The sequence below is a fragment of the Silene latifolia genome, chromosome 2, assembly GCF_048544455.1.
Source record: "Silene latifolia isolate original U9 population chromosome 2, ASM4854445v1, whole genome shotgun sequence".
Lineage (NCBI taxonomy): Eukaryota > Viridiplantae > Streptophyta > Magnoliopsida > Caryophyllales > Caryophyllaceae > Silene > Silene latifolia.
In genome coordinates this window covers 192,287,822-192,312,786 of record NC_133527.1, presented here as the reverse complement: position 1 = coordinate 192,312,786, position 24,965 = coordinate 192,287,822, and the positions used below count along the sequence as shown (strand labels likewise).

Genomic DNA, 24,965 nt, shown 5'->3' with positions numbered 1-24,965 from the left:
TTAATTATTTGATCCTCGTCAGTTGATTAACGTAAATCGATAACGGTTGGCTGACTAGAGTTTGACGTTATTGTCGTGAGGCGGTGTGATCAATCGACCCCTTTCGGTCACACCTAAAGGAACGAACCCCAATTGATAACTAATTAATTGTATGAGATACAATTTATTTAGTCCCTTGATTTATCGACTAAGAGGTTAGTCGATTATTATTAGAGAGATTTCGAGTTGCGAACTCGAGGAGCGGCAGTTATTATTTAATTATGCGATAATTAAATAATAAGTTTTGGGAAACGGGTTTTAGTTAATTAACTGTTAATTTACTAAAATTGTACTAATTGACTAATGTGATTAATATTAGTACGTAAATAATATGTGTAGTGGTACACGTATATTTACGGAGTGAATTGGACGAATTTATTATGGAAGCATTTAAACATGATACGATGTTTAAAATGAGAAATTACACGGATTTGTGCGACAAATATAAAAACCAACATGGACCCGTATATGGTCATGTGGACCGTGTAAAATAAGTGTAATGGATGATTACTTACATAATCATTTTACCTTATTTTGTATACTACCATAATATATGTCTTATACTACATTTTGCATGTGATGTAAGATAAAAATATAAAACAAAAATTGTCCACTAAAGACTCCTTCCACCCGCCACTTCCTTTCCTCCTTACACACTCCATATATTTGTTCACTTGCACACACTACCTCTCTTACACAATTCATAAGTATGCATTATTACTAAGAATAGTTAGTAATATTACTAGTATTATTATCAAGGGCACATATTAATAAGTTACTAGTTCTTACTTATTAATATTATTTGGGTTGTTCTTGGGTGCTACTTGGAGGAGACTTTCTAGTTGAAGGTTATACAAGGAGGATCATCCACATATATTTAGCTCAAGAACAAATTAGTAAGGAGAACTAATTTGTGCCCATTTTACCTTATATTCAATGTAAGGAAATTGTTTTTCCTTATACTTTGTTTTTATGCTTTCATATTAGCATGCATGTTACATAGATCACATAAACATCAATTTATGAGATAAATTAATTTTATTAGAGAGTCTAATATGGATCTATGATCTTTCAAGTGGTATCAGAGCATAGGCTTGTAATTTGCATGTTGATTTTAAGCATTTTTATGAATTATGAGATAATTAGTAAAAACTCAAAAATTGTGTTAGAAGAGGTTTTGGCACGAAATTTTTGGGACATGCATACCTACTGATCTCAAAAGGTTTGTGGAATTTTTTGGTGATTTGTCAAGTAATTTTGCTAATTTTAATGATTTTTGGTAGAAAACCGAGTCAAAATGTCGCATTTTAGTGAAAAATTGACTAAAATTAGTTAAATGTTGATTCGGTGCATGAACTTTTTATGGTATTTCATGCATGTTTTCTACTGATTGTATGCAAAAGGTTGAAGGTTGGTTCGATTTTTTTGCATGTTTATTGATTTTTTGAGTAAAAAGTCGATAAAAGTCCAATTAATTAATCATTATTTCGAAATTTTTGATTCTGCCCATGATAAATTTATGTACATTTAAGAATATTATTTAAATGTCAAAAGTGATTTTGCATGTGTGTTTTCACTTTGTTTTGATGATTTATTGGTTTTAGTGGTTAAAAACCGATAAATATCGATCTTTTTCTTCACAAAATTTATCCGAAATTTTTGGGCATTTTTTATGACTTTTTGGTGTTCTTGGGAGTGTTCCAGAATACTAAAAAATTTTGTTTCAATTGTTTGGGTAATTTTTCAATTATTTTGGATTTTTACTTAAATTTTATGATTTTTCCGATTTAATTAGCAAATAATCACCAAACCAAACTAATAATTTGTCATAAAATTAGTGAGGACTAATTTTGAGGTTCAAAACAGTTTGGACAATTAGTTTGGACTTAAATGAGATTTAAGAGTTAATTATTGATTTTTACATGTTAAAAATCGATTAAATCCACAAAACCGAGATGGATACCAATGAAGATAGGTAGGGCGATTTTGGCATCATATTTACAGCATTTTAAGCATATTTATTTAAGTTGAATGAATGATTGTCATTTATTTAAAGTATTTATCTTTTGTACCTAGTATGGCCTAGTTAATTTTTAATCGTTATTACCCGAAATGAATGGGAATATCGATTTGTTTGTAATTAAATACGATCTCGTATCGTCGGTTTGTAATTAATTAATAGTTTTATTCATTTTATTAATTAATGTATAATAGGAATAGCTATGTAATTCATTTGTAATAGTTATTTTACCGGCGTTTCCAAAAGACGGATTACAACGAGACGGAGTCTATTTTTGGAAGGTGTTCCAAATCCCACAAGGAAGAGCCACTTAAGGAATGAAGAGGCAAGGGACCAAGGAGTTGGTTTCCGAAGTGTAATAGACTAGTTGTTTATTAACTAGGAGGCCATACTAGGATTTAATCATATGCTTACATGTTTGCTTGTTTTATTTTCGCGCATGCCAAAATCGCCATTCACATGCATATTCTTTTTCGCGATTGTCAATTCACGTCATTTATATTCACCGAATTAATTCACTTATAAGGAATTTATGACTAAATTGACAAGATCTCTCACATAACTAAAATTGAGATTAGCCTTACCAATTAGTAACACCTATGAATCTCTTGTTCATTAGAGCCACGCTCGCCCAAGCGGGGTGTTCTCTTTTTACCTTGGGTAAGTAGGGTGGTAAGCGGTTATCACACGCCAAAATTGGTTGGACTCAACGGGATATAAGACGGTCTTGTGTTCCGGGGCTAGTAGATAAATTTGAGGAAATTTGTCGACCAAGAGTTCTAGAGGTAGAATTAGTCAACGTGACTTACCGAATTTACGCAATTATGGGATGTTTCGCCCAAGCGATGCTCATTTTTGTTTAATATTTGGGTCTTGGAATCATTTATATAATTTAGTGGGAGATCATTATATAAATGCTAAAACTTGCTAAACATGTTTTTACAAGTATTTTTTAAAACAATGAATGTTAATTTTCCCTTTTTGTTGTAGCATTTTAATTCGCAATGGCAACTTCATCAACTCCATCGACTACTTCACTAGGCAAAGATTCATGGCTAAGGTCCGTAATGGACAAATGTATTTTAAAAGATGACGGTAGTAACTTTCTTGAATGGGAATCCAACATCAAAAGTGCCGCGTTGTCCGACAATGTGCTCACTTACTTGACCGATGCTCCTCCTATTGAGCCCGGTGCAAGAGCTTCATCGGCGGTGCGGACCGCCCATGATGACTATGTGAGGATGTTGAATGATATCAAGAATGTGTTGATATGGTCAATATCGCCAAACCTCAAGCTATCATGCATTTCTTTAAATGCTTACGAGATATTCACTCGTATGATCACTATGTTTTCACAAACACCTAAAGTCCGTCAATACGATGCGGCGGCACGCTTCTTTGAAGCTAAGCTTGAGAGGGGCCAAAAGGTTGGTCCCCATGTCCTTAAAATGGTCGAATATGTTGACATCCTAGAGCGTCTAGGGTGTAAGATTCCTAAAACTCTTGTGGTGGATCGTATCCTTCACTCACTCCCCACCAAGTTTGCCCACTTTAGGGTAAACTACAACATGAATGGTATGGATAAGAGTTACCATGAAATTCATGCACTCCTCACCCAAGCGGAGAGGGATATGGAGGCTAGTGGGAGTGAAAAAGGAGATGTTTTAACCATGAAGTTAAAGAACATGTCTCTTGGAGTCAAGAAAGGAAAAGGGAAAGAAAAGTCCCAATTCAAGAAATCGTCAAAGAAAATTGACAAGGGAAAGGGGAAGGCCGTTGTGAATGGCAATCCCAAGGCAAAAAGTGTCAAGCTCTCCGAGGCCGAATGTTTCCATTGTAATGGGAAGGGGCATTATAGGAGGAGTTGTCCCAAATACTTGGAGGATCTCAAGGAAGGGCGTGTGACGCCTATTGGTATGATTTCCTCTCTCTATGTGATAGACGTTAATTATGCTTGTACTTCCACTTGGGTACTTGATACCGGATGTGGCTCTCACCTTTGTAACCATTTGCGGGGTATAAGGGACGTGCAAGCACTAGCAAAAGGTGATGTGGATCTCCGCATGGGCAATGGAGCTAGAGTAGCCGCCGTTGCCGTAGGGACCTATGTGCTCACTTTAGCTAGTGGTTTAGAGTTGTATTTAAATAAGTGTTATTTTGTACCAACTTTAACTAAGAACATCATCTCCATTTCCGCGTTAGACGCGGAAGGCTTTTGTTTTATGATTAAGGACAAGTGTTGTACTTTTTCTTTAAATGATGTGGTTTATGGCAAGGCCATTTCAATTGGAGGCATTTATGTTTTAAATGATGTTAATGACGTTTATCATATGGAAACTAAAAAGCTCAAAAAGGGTGATCCAAACGAATCCTACCTTTGGCATTGTCGTTTAGGCCACATAAACGAAAGACGCATTAAGAGACTTGCTTCATCAAAAGTGCTCAAACCATTTGGTTTCGAATCTTATGGTACATGCGAGTCTTGCCTTTTAGGCAAGATGACTCGTGCACCTTTTGCGGGAAAAGGGACACGAGCAAGTGAGGTTTTGGCTCTCATACACACGGATGTGTGTGGACCATTAACCATCACCGCTAGAGGAGGTTTTCTCTACTTCATTACTTTTACCGATGACTTAAGTAGATATGGGTATGTCTACTTAATGAAGAACAAAAGTGAAGCCTTTGACAAGTTCAAAGAGTTTCAAAAGGAAGTAGAGAACCAATTGGATAAAAAGATAAAGACTCTACGGTCCGACCGTGGTGGTGAGTATCTAAATATTGAATTTGATTCACACCTAAAAGATTGTGGTATAGTATCACAATGGACTCCTCCTGGCACACCGCAATTAAATGGTGTGGCCGAAAGGAGAAACCGAACTTTACTTGATATGGTTCGGTCAATGATGAGTCTAACTGAGCTTCCTAGTTCATTTTGGGGTTTTGCCCTCTTGTCTGCAGTATTTTCACTAAATCGAAGCCCGACTAAAGCAGCCGATAAGACTCCATATGAGATATGGACAGGGAGAGTCCCTCATTTGTCATTCATGCGTATTTGGGGTTGCGAAGCGTACGTTAAGATCAAGTCTGACAATAAGCTTGCACCCAGGTCTGACAAATGTCTTTTTGTAGGATATCCAAGGGAAACACGTGGCTATTACTTCTACAATAAACACGAGAACAAAGTGTTTGTGGCTCGTGATGCTGTCTTCCTAGAAAAGGAATTTATTTCTAAGAGACAGAGTGGGAGAAAATATGAACTTGAAGAAGTTCGAGAGCCACAAACCGAGAATGAGGTAGAGGAGAACGTGGAGGAAAGAAATATGAACTTGAAGAAGTTCGAGAGCCACAAACCGAGAACGAGGTAGAGGAGAACGTGGAGGAGAGCATTCCCTCTTCCTCTGAAACGGTAATTATTCCTAGAAAGTCAAGTAGGATTTCTAATCCACCTGATCGCTACCTTGGTAACATCGAAGAGGATGGTGTTTTGTTACTTCTTGAAAGTAATGAACCCACTACCTACAAATCGGCCATGTCTAGTCCCGACTCCTCGCTTTGGCTAGAAGCCATGCGGTCCGAAATGGATTCCATGTACGAGAACCAAGTATGGGACTTGGTGGATTTACCTGAGGGAGTGCGACCTCTTCAGTGTAAATTGATATACAAAATTAAACTCGGCGTGGATAAACATGTAGATGTTTACAAAGCTAGATTGGTGGCAAAAGGTTTCACCCAAGTTCATGGTTTACACTATGACGAAACCTTCGCTCCAGTCGCTATGCTAAGGTCCATTAGGATAATCTTAGCGGTTGCCGCATTTCATGATTATGAGATTTGGCAAATGGATGTCAAAACCGCCTTTTTGAATGGGATTCTAGAAGAAGAGGTGTACATGATACAACCCGAAGGTTTTGTGGATACATCTAACCCTAAGAAGGTGTGTAAGCTCAAGAAGTCCATTTATGGTCTTAAGCAAGCATCTAGGAGTTGGAACCATCGCTTTGATCATGTCATTAAACAATACGGATTCACTAGAAGTGTGGAAGAACCGTGTTTATACATGAAGTTTAGTGGGAGTAAGGTTGTATTCCTTGTCCTATATGTGGATGACATATTGCTCATTGGGAATGACATTCCATCGCTCACTTCCGTTAAGGAGTGGCTAGGGAAACACTTCCAAATGAAGGACTTGGGAGAGGCACAACGAATCTTAGGTATCTGGATCTATAGGGATAGGTCCAAGAGGATACTAGCATTGAGTCAAGAAGCTTATATTGACAAAGTTCTTGACCGGTTCAATATGAAAGACTCCAAGAGAGGATTTCTACCTATGGGCCAAGGGATTACTTTGAGCAAGTCACAGTCTCCCTCTACCCCTAAGGAAATTGAACACATGAAGACCGTCCCTTATGCTTCCGCTGTTGGGTCTATCATGTATGCTATGATTTGCACTCGTCCCGACGTTGCGTATGCCTTGAGCATGACAAGTCGGTATCAAGCCAAGCCTGGTGAGAGTCACTGGATAGCCGTAAAGAACATCCTTAAGTACTTGAGAAGAACTAAGGACTCGTTCTTAGTGTTTGGAGGAGAAACTGAGTTGTGTGTAAGAGGTTACACGGACGCAAGTTTCCAAACCGATCGGGATGACATGAAATCCCAATCCGGCTACGTGTTTATGCTAAATGGAGGAGCTGTTTGCTGGAAGAGCTTCAAGCAAAGTGTTACTGCGGATTCTACAACAGAGGCTGAGTACCTTGCGCGTCCGAGGTCATAAGGAAGCTGTTTGGATTAGGCAATTCATGGAGGGGCTAGGAGTAGTCCATTCCGCCAAAGATCCTATCACTCTATATTGTGATAACAGTGGAGCTATTTTTCAAGCCAAAGAGCCTAAGTCTAGTAACAAATCTAGACACATTGAAAGGAAATACCATGTAATTAGAGATTATGTGGAAAGGAAGGAAATTGACATTTGTAAGGTTGGGACAGATGACAACATTGCTGATCCTTTAACCAAGCCTTTATCAAAGGCTAAGCATGATGGTCATGTCGTCTCTATGGGATTGAGACGAGTACCAGATTTTCTTTAGATTATGGATATGTAATAATTGGATAGTGTATCTTTTATTATATATATGATAATCATATTCATTGTTTTCGTATTCATTCTTTTATGAATTTTTATTTAGTGTGACTAAATTTTAATACCTTGTTTATCTGAATAAGTTGTGGAGACAATGTTGAACACTATTCAAGTGAATAAGATGAACATTGTATTTTGTCCCTAGTCACTTAATGAGGTGACGTCTCGGAGTGACTAGATTGTAAGTCGATTGATGGTTGTTCAACACCATAAGGTCATATGTGATGACTGGTCGATTACATAGGCAGAGTGTATGACACTTTGTCGGACAGTGACCATTTAGAGAGTCCCTAAGTTCTATTATAGACGCCTGGTCGTGGCGGGGATCTCTAAGATGTTCTAATGAGTCGATTCTTTTGACTGGAGACTATTATCCGAGCAGTGCGTTTCCGAGTGACTTTGGTTTTTGTCCTAGGTCGTGCCGTGAAAGGAGGCCAAAAGGGCATTTACTAGGTCATGGTGAGTCAGTATTGTGCAATAGGATAGATAGGCCGGGCATACAGAATTGTCCACCCACGTTGGGTAACTATATCTCAAGGCCACTCGAGGAGTTAATGACTACAAATGCGTGGCCACGCTCGGAAGTAATCTGTGAGAGATTTTTCCGGTCAGGTAGTCACACTCCCGATCGAGAAAACCACTCGCGATGTGTTCATGTGCAAGTGCGACCTGAAAGACACCTTGCATTGAGTGGGAGATTAAAACGGACAAGAGAATTGGTAGCGCACACCTTGTGTCGGACAAGTGGGAGATTGTTGGAGTTAGTGTCCTCCACAATAGTGCGTTAACATAATAAATCTCATTAATAGAATATCATCGGATATTTAATTATTTGATCCTCGTCGGTTGATTAACGTAAATCGATAACGGTTGGCGACTAGAGTTTGACGTTATTGTCGTGAGGCGGCGGTGATCAACTGACCCCTTTCGGTCACACCTAAAGGAACGAACCCCAATTGATAACTAATTAATTGTATGAGATACAATTTATTTAGTCCCTTGATTTATCGACTAAGAGGTTAGTCGATTATTATTAGAGAGATTTCGAGTTGCGAACTCGAGGAGCGGCAGTTATTATTTAATTATGCGATAATTAAATAATAAGTTTTGGGAAACGGGTTTTAGTTAATTAACTGTTAATTTACTAAAATTGTACTAATTGACTAATGTGATTAATATTAGTACGTAAATAATATGTGTAGTGGTACACGTATATTTACGGAGTGAATTGGACGAATTTATTATGGAAGCATTTAAACATGATACGATGTTTAAAATGAGAAATTACACGGATTTGTGCGACAAATATAAAAACCAACATGGACCCGTATATGGTCATGTGGACCGTGTAAAATAAGTGTAATGGATGATTACTTACATAATCATTTTACCTTATTTTGTATACTACCATAATATATGTCTTATACTACATTTTGCATGTGATGTAAGATAAAAATATAAAACAAAAATTGTCCACTAAAGACTCCTTCCACCCGCCACTTCCTTTCCTCCTTACACACTCCATATATTTGTTCACTTGCACACACTACCTCTCTTACACAATTCATAAGTATGCATTATTACTAAGAATAGTTAGTAATATTACTAGTATTATTATCAAGGGCACATATTAATAAGTTACTAGTTCTTACTTATTAATATTATTTGGGTTGTTCTTGGGTGCTACTTGGAGGAGACTTTCTAGTTGAAGGTTATACAAGGAGGATCATCCACATATATTTAGCTCAAGAACAAATTAGTAAGGAGAACTAATTTGTGCCCATTTTACCTTATATTCAATGTAAGGAAATTGTTTTTCCTTATACTTTGTTTTTATGCTTTCATATTAGCATGCATGTTACATAGATCACATAAACATCAATTTATGAGATAAATTAATTTTATTAGAGAGTCTAATATGGATCTATGATCTTTCAATTAGAACGATATATATTTCTTTAAGCAGTTTCCTAAAACATAATTTACAAAACCTAATCATCGTACGACATTCTAATCACTCCGAATCTCTCTATGTGTGTGTGGATAATCGTAGCAATCGCATTCGATCCTTTATTCCTCCGTCGGTAAGTCTTTATCCCCATGTTTGTTGATGATTGTTCTAGGGTTTGTCTTTGATTATGAATTTGAGGGAAATGGGGTTTTGCATATAGTGTTTGCGTTATGTGATTGTTGATTATCATTGTTGTAGGTGACGATGTGGTAATTGTTATGCATATTGTATGATTGATTGCAGCATAGCGGATTGCGAAAAGGTAGGGTTTCTCCTACTCAGTACTGTTAATTGATTGAGATTGCATATGTTCATAATTGTTGTTATCTGCTGATCATCGGAGGATGGGTGTTGTGGAGATTGTGTTGGTGTGGTTGTGTTGTGACGGTTGTGGTGTTGTGGCAGATGTGATGCTGTGTGTGTGTGATTGTGGTGGAGTCACTTGCGGGAGTGGCTTCACACCCTAGTTCGCCCTCCGTGGAACCCGTCACGGGAGGGGATGTGCACATTAAGGGACAGGGATTGTTAGTCGCTCATTGATGAGCTGGACTAGGTGGGGATGGGCTGCGGTCACCCACTGGCGGCGAGGATTACCTGTGTTGCGATGGGTAATCTGGCAGGGCTACACACTTCGGTGTGTAGTCGGTTACTGTGTGAGATCGATGATCAGCTAGTTGTATTGTTTGTTGTCTTATATTGATTGTGTAGTACTGACCCCGTGTTGTTATTTTGTAAAACCTGCGGTGATCCATTCGGGGATGGTGAGCAGATTGTGACAGGTGATACATTTATTGAGTTTGGGGCAGTCATGGGAGAGTCACCACGCTGGATTAGATGACACCATCATGAGCCTTAGTTATTGTTATTGTAGTTGTTGCCATTTGGATAATTCGTTTGTTAGATTTTGGAGACTATGTAACTTTTATAATTACGTACATCAATAAATGTGTTTGGATTGTTGCTTTTGATATATACTAACCTCGGGCAACCGAGATGGTAACAACCTTTCATGCTGGGGTAGTCCTGGTAAGGTACCTTGGTATGAGGGGGTGTTACAAAGTGGTATCAGAGCCGACGATTCCGGCACCTAAAACAAATGAACCCAATGAACTTAGGGAGTCTAAATAAAATGAACCCGGGGAGAGTTGTTTGGAGCTGCCGCAAAGACTTGGGAGACGTCCCGAAGTCGCATTAAGGCCCTTACGATCTCAAGCCGGTCACATGGGGGGAAATTGTTGTATGTTGAGTCATGTGTGTTTGATACCTATAGTTGGAATCTTGTGCATGGTTGGATGAAATGATGAAAGAAGTGGAATGTGATGGTTGTCGAAGGATGTATCGAGGGTTTGTTGATGTTAAACTTTGAGCATGGAATATGTTGGCATGTTAAGTGTTGAAACATGGTAAAAATATGAAGGGTGAATGCTGAATTGTATCTAGTTGATATTGAGCATGAAGAATGTGATCATGTTACCTGTTTAATACAATGTTGAACATGAAGTATGGTAGTGGTACATGTGCATATGAACATGATGATTTTAATGCTTGATTGTTGGTAGAAGCATGTGATTAAGGTCATGCATCTATATATGTGAATGTCGTGTTTAATTTTCATGTGAGTATGATAAGAGTTCACTTGTGTACTGGTTTCTTGGAGTTTTGAGTTGTTGTTGTTGCTTGATGCATGTTCAAATTGTTTTGGTTTAGGAAATTTGATTAGTATGAAGATCGATTACGGAAGGGTTGTCTTAAAACTGTCATAAGTCTAGTTCTAGAAAAGATATTGTTGTGATTCTAATTTGAGGTGATAGCTTGTCCTCTTACGATTCTAACGATAGGTCACACGCCCAAAATGACCAAGTAACGAGTGAGATATGACTGTTTTACGAAAACTGGACGGTCTTTGAGAATCTGCGCGATACTCGACCGAGTAGTCCCTACTCGGCCGAGTATCTTTTATACTCGACCGAGTATTCCATATTCGGCCGAGTAATCTCTCTGTGATAATACTGTTTAGCGTCTGGAGTCGTGAACTCGGCCGAGTAGTCTCATACTCGACCGAGTAAGGTCTACTCGGCCGAGTATTCCCAATACTCGACCGAGTAATCCTTCTGCGACAATTGAGTTTGCTTCTGAGTCGAAAACTCGACCGAGTAATATAGTTACTCGACCGAGTACCTTGTACTCGACCTAGTATGTTATGTACTCGACTGAGTACCTCATTGGGCGGCCACTTTGAGTCGGTGGCTATGTTCTTACTTTTGTTTTGAGCCGGTGGCTATGTTTTTACATTGTTTTGAGTCGTAGGGTATATACACATGTATGTTTTGAGTCTTAACGCATTCTTTTATATGTGAGACGGTCTTGATACGTAAGTTACCGGAAGTTATGACATGGAGAATGGCGGCTTATGAGGGACATGTGTTGGGTAAGGAAGACATGTGTTAATGTGGTTGTGAAGGATAGTGGAAAAAGAAAAGGGAAGAATGATGAGCTAATCGAGGTAAAGAGCATGTTTTGTGAGATATGACAAGTGATATAGTCGTGTGTTGAGTAGTATAAAAGTAAGTGTATATGGGCAAGGGTAATGTAAGTGTAAAGAAGCATGAGAATGAAAGATTGAGATAAGGGATACGAATAGTGGCATATTTGGATGTGTAAGGATTTATGGAGGAAGACAGCTAGGATAGAGTTGCTTAAGGATATATGTAATGGAAGGTTGTTGTAAGAAGATAGGAAAGAGAGGTATATAGTGAACTTAAAGGAAGTTATGTCGCGATGTGGATTTGTAGATAGTGGCTAAGTTTGGGAAGTTGGAATATCAAGGGGTGAGCCCAGTGTGTAATTCTTTGGACAAACGGTATGAAGTGAATTTTGGTTTCTAGAGATGCGAAAGGGAGATACGACTAATTGAAGAGTAACTGTTAGTGCGTGGACTTGATGGTGACAAGGGTGAGTGTGAAGCAAGATGAGAGATGATAAATGATAAGAAGAATGATAAGATATTGATATGAATTAATGGAACTAGAGTTGTGGAGCTATGGAAAATAAACAAATGACTAAGAGTTAGGTGGAAAGAGAAAGGAGATGACTTATTAATTGGCATTATTGAGTAAAAGGAGGGAAAGAGGGACGGAAGCAAGTTGAGAGAACGTTGACCGGAGTTAAGGAGCATGAAGGTAGGAAATTATGAAATGTACGATATCCCCACTAGAGGGTGTGAGTTAATGGTTATATAGGAGAGCAGGACGACGTGTTAGCCGTGAGTTTCGAGGTATTAAGGGAATAAGAAGCTTGTTGAGTGTTGCAAGATCTGAGATTTTGGTGGAGAGTTAGGTAGCGATATGATAAAGGATAGAATTGGGAATAATGTTGAGGTATGTTTTGTTGATGGATTGGATGTTCGTATTTGGGATGATAACCAAAGAGAGGAAACAAATTGTTATATTAAGAAGTGATAGTAAGAGAGTAGTCACATGAAGGATGTTGGTTTCATAGTAGTGTCACTAGTGGCTGAGAATGATGTTACTTTAGAGAAGTTAGTTGTTCTAATGAGGTTGATTTTGTGGAGGTGGTTGGTATGTTTGGTTGTGAGAAAGTATAAGATGTGGATATACGAGGTGTCCGCTGGAAGTTGGGTACTGATGTTATGGCTACATTTGCCGGAGGGGTGATAATTGTGTGTAAGAGAGGATATGTTATGAAAGGCACCTGAGTTAAGTCCGGATGAGAGATATTCATTGTCAAGTGGTAACTTACGTGATCAGGATTGACTAGTTGGATGTGATTACGGGTCTATGATATGTGTAAATGTTTGTGTGAGGTTCTGACCTCACAAGAAGTGGTATGGTGTGATAATTATAAAGTTGTTATATGAATGTTTTGTAATTTATGTTGGGTACGGTATAATAATGAAATGAGGTTCAAAATGTAATAATTTGATTGATACATCCTCTTCAATGTGGATACATCCTCTTAGTGTTCTCTTTGAAGAGGAAGAGGAAGAGGAAGACATCCTCTATTTATGGAGTATGTCCTTGTTTTGGCCCTTGTGCCATATAAGAGAGAAAAAGCGTGATGGGGTCCTACTTTAAAGATTGAAAGAAGAGGAACACAACATCCTCTTTGATGTGGAGAAAAAAAGGGGAAGATGATGAGAAATTGGAAAATGTGGCAAAAAATAAGAGAAAATATTGTACCCAATAAAAAAATTAAAAAAAATAAAGAAGAGGAAGAAGACCTCCTCTTCAATATGGATGCTCTAACCTCCCTAGGTAAGTGGGAGTTCCCACATGAATTCAAGTTCCTATATCCAACCAAACAAGATTTCTACAATTCACATGATTTTCAACTTCACATGAATTTAATCTTCCCGGGAATTCTATCTTCCCATGGTGAACCAAACGACTCCTTATAGCATTCATGAGTTCATGACGACAAATCAAACCAGATCTCACATGACTATATTTTCTCTTATAAATTAAGACTAAATCGAAGATTTCATACAACCATGAGTAGTGCCAAAAAATAAGTGTTATCTTGATTTGGATGGGAGGAAATATATTTTAAATTTCCGACTGCTAAAAAAATTTGGGTTAAGAATTATTGTTGAGAATTACATATAAGAGCGTTTTCCAAAATTACCACAAAACCATATCCCACGGAGACCACACGCACCGCGTTAGTGTGAGATGGCAACCGGACTTGCGTTACTCCTTTCCCTAACCGCTACTCGACTATCACCGCACTTAGTGGTGGAGCGAGAGGGGGGGGGGGTGTAGCAGTGGTGCTTGCCCCCTCTGGCATTTGAAAATTTCGAATTTTTTGAGATTCCCTTATAATATTATCCTTTCGTCTCCACTGAAAATTTCCGCCTCCTCTAACTTAAAATCCACACTCCGCCACTGACCATACTAGCAAAGCAAACGTTAGCTTGATAAAACAAACAAAATGCTAGAAAAAAACATACGAAAATACTCATTTGACCAATAACTACCTAATTTAAAAATCAAATACCTCAACTTCGTTTAATATAATCCGTAAGAAATATGCTGGGCTTGAGAGGTAATATTGTTTGTAATAGATAAAATTAAGTTTTTACTTAATAATTTAGACACCTCTAATATTAAGGCTCGTTTGGTTTCCCATTGGATTACAACTCCACAAGAATATCAAATTCATGGGAATTATGTTCTCACATGAAATTCATGGGATTTTAGCAAATCCGTTTGGTTGCCTATATAGAAATTCAACTCCGCATAAGTTTATAATTACCTAGGGGGTTAGGTAAAACTCCTTGAAATATTGTAATTCATGAGATTTTGTAACTTTCATGATTTACAAAGGGCAACCAAACGAGCCCTTAATACTTTGGTGTCAAATGGGAAAACATAGAGCAGTCCGATTAAAAAAGGTGATTCAAACGCGAGACCTATATTCTACCGTAATTCCGCATCAACCAAAAAAACTACAACATATTCTCTCTCTCTCTATATATACACCTAATTTCACGAAAACGATGTCATATACTCCATATATATAAAAAATCATCAAATTAAGCTAATACGAATCATAAGTTATCCTACAACTTTTTTTAGGAAAAAATTTGAAAATTGAAAAAGTTGAAATTAATACTCCGTATTTAGTTTGGGTGTAGACCACGAATATTCTTACCGAAAATTGTCTGAACTGAACTGAAGCTGAACTAAACTTATCTGAACTGAACTGAACCAAAATAATAATAATAATAATAATAATAATAATAATAATAATAATAATAATAATAATAATAATAATAATAAATATTATAATAATATAATTCATTAATAATAATAATAATATATTAATATAATAATAATAATAATCTAATAAGATATATAAAAAGTAAAATAGTAATATAATATAATAAATATAGTGGTATTAGTAATAATAATAATAATAACAATAAATATTATAATAATAATAAATATTATAATAATATTATTCATTAATAATAATAATATATTAATATAATATAATTGTTCCGGGTATAATTCCAGAGCAGTGATTAGTTACCACCCGTGGCTTGTAGAATAATGTCTTGAGCTGAATCCTTCTTGCTCCTATCGTCCCACTCGGCCTCTCCCCAACAATGAACGAATCGAGGGCTTGGTCAGTGTGCCCAAGCGTACTCACTCCGACGCTCAAGTCAGTAAACTTAAAGGATTAAGCTGTGTTACTTGGCTAGATGCGTATTGTAGAGAGATAAGGGAGATATTACCAGATGAATAGTGTATTTAGGTTATAATTGTGAGATCCTCTCCTTAATGAAGGTTGAGGAGTATTTATAGACTTTCACCTTTTGTCACGTAGTGGCCAAGTGGTCAAGTGGCTAGCAGGTGGAAAGACTGATCTACCCCTCGGCCGAGGGACCTATGGCAGGCCGGCGGACAATGTTGACTCGCCGCCGAGGGTCTTGGATATGAGTACGCGGATGTGTGTCCCGGCCGGCGGGTTTGTCACGCCGAGACCCGTGTGGCAGCCGATGGGATGCATCGGCTAGGCTATCTAAGTCGTTGACTTGTCAGTGGATATCTTTGACCTTGCTCGGTGTGTTGACTTGGTCGGCGGTGCGAATATGCCCCATCAATTTGCCCCCAGCGTAGTCTATGCCGTGGTATGGGCTCCGATGTACGTTGAGCATGTATTCGCACAAGTAATTTTTAGAAATTTTCTCAGACGGCTTCTTCTTGTGCATCGGCGTGGCTCTTGCTAGGCCGTGCCGTATACCATATCCTAGGCCGTGCCGTATACCATATCCCCCCTCCACATGGATGCGTAAAGGGCACTCGATGTGGAAAAGAATATGACGCCGGCCGTGACCAAGGCCGAGAGTGCTTGGTTGATTTTGATTGCCCCGGCCGTGCTTCCTAGCTTGGTTGATCTGGTGGCCGGCGGAGACCAGATACCTAGGAATTTGTTGAGGAAAATGAATAGTTGAAGGGATGTGAACGGGCGTGTTGAAGACGCTTGGTCACTGTTGCATTGATTGACGTTTAACTGTTGCGACGATTGACATTCCGTTGTTGCATGCTCGACACGTGTTTGCTCGTTGATTGGCTGTTGCTTCATGGGTCAGTGCTCGATTGGCCCTTCATTGTGGGCTTTTTTCCTATAAATAGGGCGCTTTTCCCGTGATTTTGGTCACTAATTTCATTTTCTCAAATTTTCTTCAAAATTTCATCTTGCTCAATCAAGGGCTTCTTTTTCTTCCAATCTTCAGAGTTTTTGATCCGGCTAGCACTTTTTCCTTTGAAGGTAAACAAACGAATTTTTCTTTTCTTTGCTAGTAATTTGTTGTGAACATGTCTTCTCGCCGATCTTTCTTTGGACCTAGTGGGCCCGTGTCGGAGGGTCCTAGGTCTCCTTCTCCGCAGGGTTGATCCTCGGATTCTGGAGGAATGGGAGGATGAAGATTCTTGTGGTGATTTTGGTGATGATTTTGGTGAGGAGGAGGAAAGGCCTCGTCCTAATGAGAGGCGGTACGTCATGGATCACGGTGATGCCTGTAAGGTTCGCCTTGACCGTGTTTGGTCCCATAAGCTTGCCGCTTGTTCTGTGAGAAACTTTTCGAGGGCCATTTTTTCTTCGGTAGTGGATACGAAATTGTCATCCCTGGGGAGGGTTAGTCCGTCTGTTGTCCTCCGCCAGGTCACACCGGTGTGTACATGCGGCATTTGGAGTATGGTCTCCGGTTTCCTCTGAATGGGTATGTTATGGCCATAATTAAGGCTATGAACGTTGCCGTTGCCCAACTGCACCCGTTGGCCATGAGAACCATAATCGGTTTCGTTTGGCTTTGTCTCTTCAAGGGAGAGGCTCCGACGGTGAATTTATTCCGTCGACTTCATTATCTCAAAACCATCAATCTCTGGCCGTGTCGGATGGTACAGCGTGCAAACGGAGCAAGGTTACGTCTCTGTTGACAAGCTCTCTTCTTGCAAGGACTGGCAGGGTCGGTGGGTGTACGTTAAGGTACCGGGCGACTATCCGCTGCCCCGCTCCTTCCAGCACCAGGTTAATTTGCGGTGTGAGACTAGGGCGGAGCATGACAGATGGGTCACCCGGAAACATCTGAAAATGGATGCCAGCAGGGTCCATCTGAAGGAGGATGAGAGGTTGGCGATGAGGCTCTTCGAGGTGGACAAGAGTGGGGTGCCGAAAAGATGGATTCCCCCGACGCAGATCATTCTTCGAGATGAGCCGCTTTGTTACGTCGGCCTCATACCGGCCCCCGGCGCAGGTGAGTGGGGGGTCGGTGTGAGGCCCGTCACCGCTCTCAATGCTCCTGTTTTCTCGGACTTCGATTTATTTCCTCTTCTTGATTCTTTGTTTCTTTTGCGAGACCACTTGGACCGGACCTATCTGAGGATCTTCTTCGGAGAATGGGGCTGCATAAAGACAAAACCGTTGCTAACTTGCATCCCAAGGCTTTGGCCCATGATCGCAGGACGTCGCCGAATGACCTCATGGAACAGCGGCTGAAGGGCTTGAGCAAGGAGGAGGCGCAGGCCCGGGTGATTAGCGGCGTAGTGCGTCGGACGCGGAAAACGGCGTCGAAACCGGTTTCAACTCCCGTCCTCTCCCCTAAGAAGGTGGAGATTGTTGATATTCCCGATGAGGGGGACTCGATGCGAGGGGATCTCCCCTTATCTCGTAGGAGGAAAAAAGGACGGCCTGCTGCCGGGCAAGGAAGTGCCTTCTCCGGCCAAGAAGGCCAGACATGGTATCCGTCTATCCTGTGGCTTAAACTTAGCCGTGCCATTAGGTGTTCCTGATAAGTCAGTTGATACTGATGCTTTAATTGAATTTTTGCAGATCAGCCGCAGTCGGCCATCGCTCACGTTGGGCGGCGGGCGGTGGGCTTCTCTCGCGCAGCTCGCGATCGGGCGCCACCGTCAATTCTTCATCCCGAAGGTTTCCTTCTCCCGGCCGCAGTCGGTGGCCAAAAACCACCGCCGTTCCTCCCCCCCAAGGCTTCCGTCTCCCAGCTTATAGAGGAAGGCACAAAGCGATTAGGGAGTCAAGAGGTGGAACGTGGCTACCGGGGCTCGCCTCAAGGAGCAGGAGAGGGTCATTGCTCGAGCTGTTTCCGAGTGTAATGCCACTAAGCAGGTGGCTGCGTCGGCGAAGCTGAGTCTCCATAATGAGCAGAAGCTCAGGGGAGATGCTGAGAAGGCGCTCTTGGCTGAGCGAAAGCTCCGGGAGGACGCCGAAAAGGAGGTCCTTGCTGAGAGAGCTAAGGCCGAGGCTGCGGCGACCGAAGCTGCGAAGCTGCTGGAGGAATGTAGCCTTGCTCAGAAGCGTGCTGACCTCTGTCTCCAGCAGAGGGATCAATACAGGGGCATGTTTAAGGCCCAGCCGAGCCGATTCGTGGCAAAGAGGCCATCATCAAGCAAAAGGAGGCGGACGTCGATATGCTCCAAACCGTCATGCTCCCCAAACTGTGCGCCGAGTTCCGGGACTTGGCCGAAGATGCTGTCAGGGAAGTTATCGGGGAGCTTTTCCCTCTTGATGGCTCCTTCCCGTGGGACAGGTTCGACGTGCTGCTTGATGACAGAGTCGAGGCTAAGGAGAAAGCCGCGGTGGAGGCGGCCAAAGAGGCGGCGAAGGCGAAGATGGAGGGGGAGGCGGCCGCGGAGAAAGCGGCTCTTGCTGAGAGGGCTAGAGTGGCTAAGGAAGAGGCCGAAAGGATGAGGGCAAACCGAGGATGCCGAGGCCAAGGCCGAGGCGCTAGAGAAGCCGCTTTGGGTTGCCCTCTCGGGAAGACGCGGCCGCCGATATCGATGGCGAGCGGCAAGCAGCCTAAGAGAGCAAGTTTACAACAGATATGTTTCACTCCTCACTAACATGTCTTTGCTTGATGAGAACAAGTTTACAATGATTTTTCAGCCGTCAGTGGGCCAATTACACAGCTCTTCCTTCCCGCTATCTCTTGGTATAATCGTAGCTTTTGCTTTTTGTACAACTTTTAGTAGGTTGTGTCTCGGATTATCCCCGCGGGGACGGCCGTCGTCTGTATTCTTCTCACTTGTAAATCTTGTAACTTATCTTCTAATAACAATTCGTTTCTTTCGCCTGCGGCCTGGCCGTGGTCTTTATCTCATCTCTATCAGAGTTGTCTTCCTGTATTCTTAATTGAGCGCCCTTTTTGTTTTCGCCTCGGCTTGGCCGGGGCCGTTTTTGAGTGCGTATCTCAACTGTGTTTCAACGCTTCCAAGACACTTTGAATGTTTTTGCGAGTGTAATGTGCGATGGCTCTTGTTGGATTGACCGGGGAAGCCGGCGTTGGTTCTTAATAGCGTGTTACGTGGCGTCTACCACTTGGAGTGACTGCGACGGCGTCTACCTCTTGGGGTGATCGCCGTGGCGTCTACTACTTGGGTGATCTGCGACGGCAATGGCGCCATATTTCTTCGCAACGATCGCCGCTCTTGTCGGTATGACAGTGTGAGCCGCGTCTTTTCTTGATAGCGTGTTACGTGGCGTCTACCACTTGGAGTGATCTGCGACGCGTCTACCTCTTGGGGTGATCGCTAAGTGGCGTCTACTACTTGGGGTGACTGCGACGGCGCTGTATTTCTTCGCAACGACTGCCGCTCTTGTCGGTATGACAGTGTGAGCCGGCGTCTGTTTCTTGATAGCGTGTTACGTGGCGTCTACCACTTGGAGTGACTGCGACGGAGTCTACCTCTTGGGGTGACTGCCGTGGCGTCTACTACTTGGGGTGACTGCGACGGCGCTGTATTTCTTCGCAACGACTGCCGCTCTTGTCGGTATGACAGAGTGAGCCGGCGTCTGTTTCTTGATAGCGTGTTACGTGGCGTCTACCACTTGGAGTGACTGCGACGGAGTCTACCTCTTGGGGTGACTGCCGTGGCGTCTACTACTTGGGGTGACTGCGACGGCGCTGTATTTCTTCGCAACGACTGCCGCTCTTGTCGGTATGACAGTGTGAGCCGGCGTCTGTTTCTTGATAGCGTGTTACGTGGCGTCTACCACTTGGAGTGATCACGACGGAGTCTACCTCTTGGGGTGATCGCTAGTGGCGTCTACTACTTGGGGTGATCTGCGACGGCGCCAGTATTTCTTCGCAATGATCGCCGCTCTTGTCGGTATGACAAAGTGTGAGCCGTCTGTTTCTTGGTAGATAACTGATGGGAAAATTTTGCTTTGATCGAAGGCTTGATGGTTTCTCATTAGGTGAAAACATGCGTTGGGGTGTCCACAGATATTTTGGACACCTCCGCGGCTACATAAATTCTTGCGAGATTACCGATGCCCTATCGGCTCATTACGAGCACACTTCCTCGCCGGCCCCTAGTTGTATCCATTTGGTCGCCCTCCTGCTGCAAGGACGGACTCTTCCCTTTTTCGGACTTTCTCGCCTCTTTGAGGGACCGCATGTTGCATCCTCGGGCAGCTATCCGGACGTTGACCACCTCATCCTTCTCGTCTTTGGAGACGAGCTTATGCGCTTCCCCCGGTCCGAGACGTACATCGTGTTAGGCCCGGATGGACATCACTGCGTCGGCCTCGCTTAGGGTGACCCGGCCTATGAGGACGTTGTATGCGGACGAGCCGTCGATGACCACAAACTCGGCTAGGGCGTTCTTGGCCGACGTCTTTTCGCCGAATCTCACCGGAGCCTAATTGACCCCGGTGGTACCAGGCCGGCCCTAAAAGTCAGTATAGCGGGTTGGTGCAGGGGCTTAAGTCTTTGATCTTCAGGCCGAGGCCGAGGAAGCATTCTCTAAACATGATGTTCGTGTATGCGCCGTGTCAATCGTGCACCTCTTGACCAGGTGGTTGGATATGTCTAAATTGACTACGAGCGGGTCGCTGTGAGGGGCGATGACCCCTTCGTAGTCCTTTCTTCCAATAGTCATGTCGGGGATGCTTGCAGAGGGGATCCCTGAGTTGGGCACAAAGTTGATGGCCTGATATAGCTCGTTTAGGTGTCGTTTGTGCCCATGAGCGGACCCTCCGTTCTCGTTGCCCCCGATGACAACGTGAATCACTCCTATCCGTTCGAAAACGGACTTTTTATCTGAACTGCCGGCGTCAGTCTTTTGGCCTTTTGCGACGTACTTGCCGAGGCTTCCCTTCCGGATCAATTCCTCTATGGCATTCTTCAGATGGCGACAGTCGTTGGTTAAATGGCCGGTGTGGCCGTGGTACTCACAGTACTGGCTCGTGTCACCGTCACTTTTTGGCTTGGGGGGTCTCTCCCACTTCTGGCCCTCGTTTTTGCTCAGGGCGAAGACCTCGGCGGCTGATACGACGAGGGGGGTTTTTTCACTATACCGCCTCTGGTGGTACGTTCCCGAATTCCACCCGGCGCCCACCGAGTCTTGCCTCCGGTCGGATCTGTCCGACCGTGATCTATTATTCTCACGGCGTTTTCCATCGGACCGCGAACCGTTGTTGTCGCGGCGTTCTTCGTCCTGGCTGTCCTGATGGTGACTCCTCTTTTCTGAGTGCTCGGCTTCGCTGGGATCTACCCAGGTCTTGTGATAGTCTTCTACCTTGATGGCCTGGTCGGCCAGCTTCCTGGCGGCGTCCCAGCCTAAGCCTCCGCTCTTGATGAGCTCGTTTTTTAAGGCTCCCCTCGGGAGGCCCTTCATCAGCGCGAAGGCCGCCAGCTCGGGATTAATTTCTCGAATCTGCTGGACCTTTCCATCAAACCTCTTCACGTAGCTTCGGAGAGACTCGCCCCCCTCCTGTCTGATAGTTAGGAGGTCGGAGGTCTCTACGGCCCTTCTCTTATTGCAGGAGTACTGGGTTAGGAAAGCGCCCTTCAGGTCGGCGTAGTAGTACACCGAGCCATCGGGAAGCCCTTTGTACCAGCTCTGAGCCATCCCATGTAAAGTTGTTGGGAAAATTCGACACCAGACCTCGTCGGGCTGCTCCCATACCGACATGTAAGACTCGAAAGCCTCAGCGTGGTCGGCTGGATCGCTATCCCCCTTGTATGATAGGGGTGGCAGTTTTAGCTTGTTTGGCACCGGGACTTCTAGGACGTAGGCGTTGAGGGGTTGCCTGACCACGTGTTGAATGACACGTGGCGATCGGCTCCTCGCATCCCTATCTTGGCTTCTCCCCTCGTAGCGGGAGGGGCTCCTTCTTCGACTATGACTCCTTCTCCAACTCTGCTGAGTCGGACTCCTCCGGCTCCTTTGGGGTGTGCCTCGTTCGTGCGGCGGGGACGCTGTCCTCCCGCGAGTGTGGGAAGGACTTAGGTCTACCGCGCCCACTTTGGGCTCCCCGCGTCTTGACCGGGTCAACTTCTCCTAGTGCTCCGTTCAGATTTCTCGGAGTCACGTTTTGGGCCCTGTTATCCTGGACGGTTTCCGCCGCTCTTGTCGGTGTGACAGTGTGAGCGGGCGTGTCGCTGATTAGGTCCAGGAGCATTTTTAGCTTTGCTACGTCAACCACATGCCCCATGATGGTGACCTGGTTGGTTGGCACCGGCGCGTCGGGTATTATTGGCATCCCGAACTCCGGTTGGATTACTCCGCCGGTGGAGGGCTGCATGACTCCGGAGTTGTTGAAAGCGTCATCTTGGTAGAACGCGGTTTCGTCGGTCACGACTGCGTCTTGCTGTTTCGACATTTTCTCGGCTTTTTGGGTGGGTTTTTATTTTGAGTTTTGTTTTTGTTTGGGAATGAATGTGACTAGCTTCTAGTGATTATCCCCACAGACGGCGCCAATTGTTCCGGGTATAATTCCAGAGCAGTGATTAGTTACCACCCGTGGCTTGTAGAATAATGTCTTGAGCTGAATCCTTCTTGCTCCTATCGTCCCACTCGGCCTCTCCTGCAACAATGAACGAACTGAGGGCTTGGCTGTGTGCCAAGCGTACTCACTCCGACGCTCAAGTCAGTAAACTTAAAGGATTAAGCTGTGTTACTTGGCTAGATGCGTATTGTAGAGAGATAAGGGAGATATTACCAGATGAATAGTGTATTTAGGTTATAATTGTGAGATCCTCTCCTTAATGAAGGTTGAGGAGTATTTATAGACTTTCACCTTTTGTCACGTAGTGGCCAAGTGGCCAAGTGGCTAGCAGGTGGAAAGACTGATCTACCCCTCGGCCGAGGGACCTATGGCAGGCCGGCGGACAATGTTGACTCGCCGCCGAGGGGTCTTGGATATGAGTACGCGGATGTGTGTCCCTACCGGCGGGTTGTCACGCCGAGACCCGGTGTGGCAGGCCGATGGGATGCATCGGCTAGGCTATCTAAGTCGTTGACTTGCTGTGGATATCTTTGACCTTGCTCAGTGTGTTGACTTGGTCAGCGGTGCAGAATATGCCCCATCAATAATAATAATCTAATAAGATATATAAAAACTAAAACAGTAATTTAATAATAAATATAATAATAATATAACAATAATAATAATAATAAATACTTCTTCCATTCAACTCCACCCTACCACTTTCAATTTCCTACATTATTCACAAATCAACTTTAATTTCCATTTTATCTCAATACATAAGTGAAAATATATTTATGTGGGATCTTTTTTAATTCGTCTTTACGAGTACATTAAAAATATCTAACTTTTATAATTTTTGAAAATACGTAGCTTACGATATTTACCGCGTAAAATACGCGTTGACAAACGTGATAAAAGAAAGCGTTAGAGTGGAGTTGAATTGAAGAAGTATCTATACTACTAATATTCTCATTAATCATAATGATGTAATAATAAGTAAATATATTAAATATAAATATAATAATATAAACAATACGAATTAATTAATAATAAATATAATAGTAATATAATAAATATAAAATAATATAATAATAATAATAATAATAATAATAACAATAGTAAATAAATTTATATAATAGTAATGATAATTGATAATAATAAGAATATAAAATAAGAATAGTAATATTAATGTTGAAATAAACTAATTTGAATTGAATTGAATTGAATTGAACTTAATGAACCTGAACTGAACTTAATTGAACTAAACTAAACTATACTTAATGAAGAGTTGAACTGAACTGAACTGAACTTATTAACTCTGAAATTAAGCCCAAAAGAACCGGGTTTTAATGGAGGTTGAAATTGTATTAGGAAAAGGAAAGTAAACACTCGAGACCAAACATAGTGAAGGAACTAAACATAAACGCTTGTTGTGCTTACTTCAATTGACAGCATAATCTTCTTAAAACATATGATACGAAAGTTGCGCGGAAGCGGTTTAATAGAATAATGAACAATAATGAAAAAGGGATATTTGCTTCGAAATCTGCCAAGAAATCGAAACAATGGCATATTTGCTCGAATTAGACCTATAATTCGAACAATGGTGAACTATAATCAAGACCTATTGATTATAACTCGGGTTAAAGTTTGAAAACGCGTCAAACAATAACAATTTTGGAACGAACGCGTCGAACCGATGTTTACAACTGTAAACGAAAAACTCATTGTTTTTATTCAATAACTCAATTGATATGAATAACATACAACGACCTCTATTTATACTACAAAATAAACGACCTAATGGTGCCTTGCTTCACAAGTTAATATTTTCCTAAAACCCGACTTATACAATTACCTTATTCTGAAACTAGGAAATAAATAAACTAGTAATAATCTAATTAGGAAATAAACTAGTTCTATGGTTTTTAGGAAACCTTTATTAAACTCTTAATTAAAATATCAGCAATAAAAATTATAGTATTTCTCCTAAATCG

At 42.1% G+C, this 24,965-nt stretch overlaps 2 protein-coding genes across 2 annotated transcripts in view; both read left to right on the top strand.

Annotated features, from left to right (window-relative positions):
* LOC141644075 (uncharacterized) overlaps nucleotides 1-24,965 on the top strand; it is a 121,701-nt gene that overhangs the window by 90,891 nt on the left and 5,845 nt on the right. The gene's annotated exons all lie outside the window — the stretch shown is intronic.
* On the top strand, nucleotides 823-19,094 carry LOC141626814 (uncharacterized). The gene is made up of 3 exons (XM_074440447.1): nucleotides 823-977; nucleotides 3,050-3,973; nucleotides 18,601-19,094. The coding sequence occupies exons 2-3, from the start codon at nucleotides 3,064-3,066 to the stop codon at nucleotides 19,092-19,094; spliced, it is 1,404 nt and encodes a 467-aa protein (XP_074296548.1). The 5' UTR covers nucleotides 823-977; nucleotides 3,050-3,063.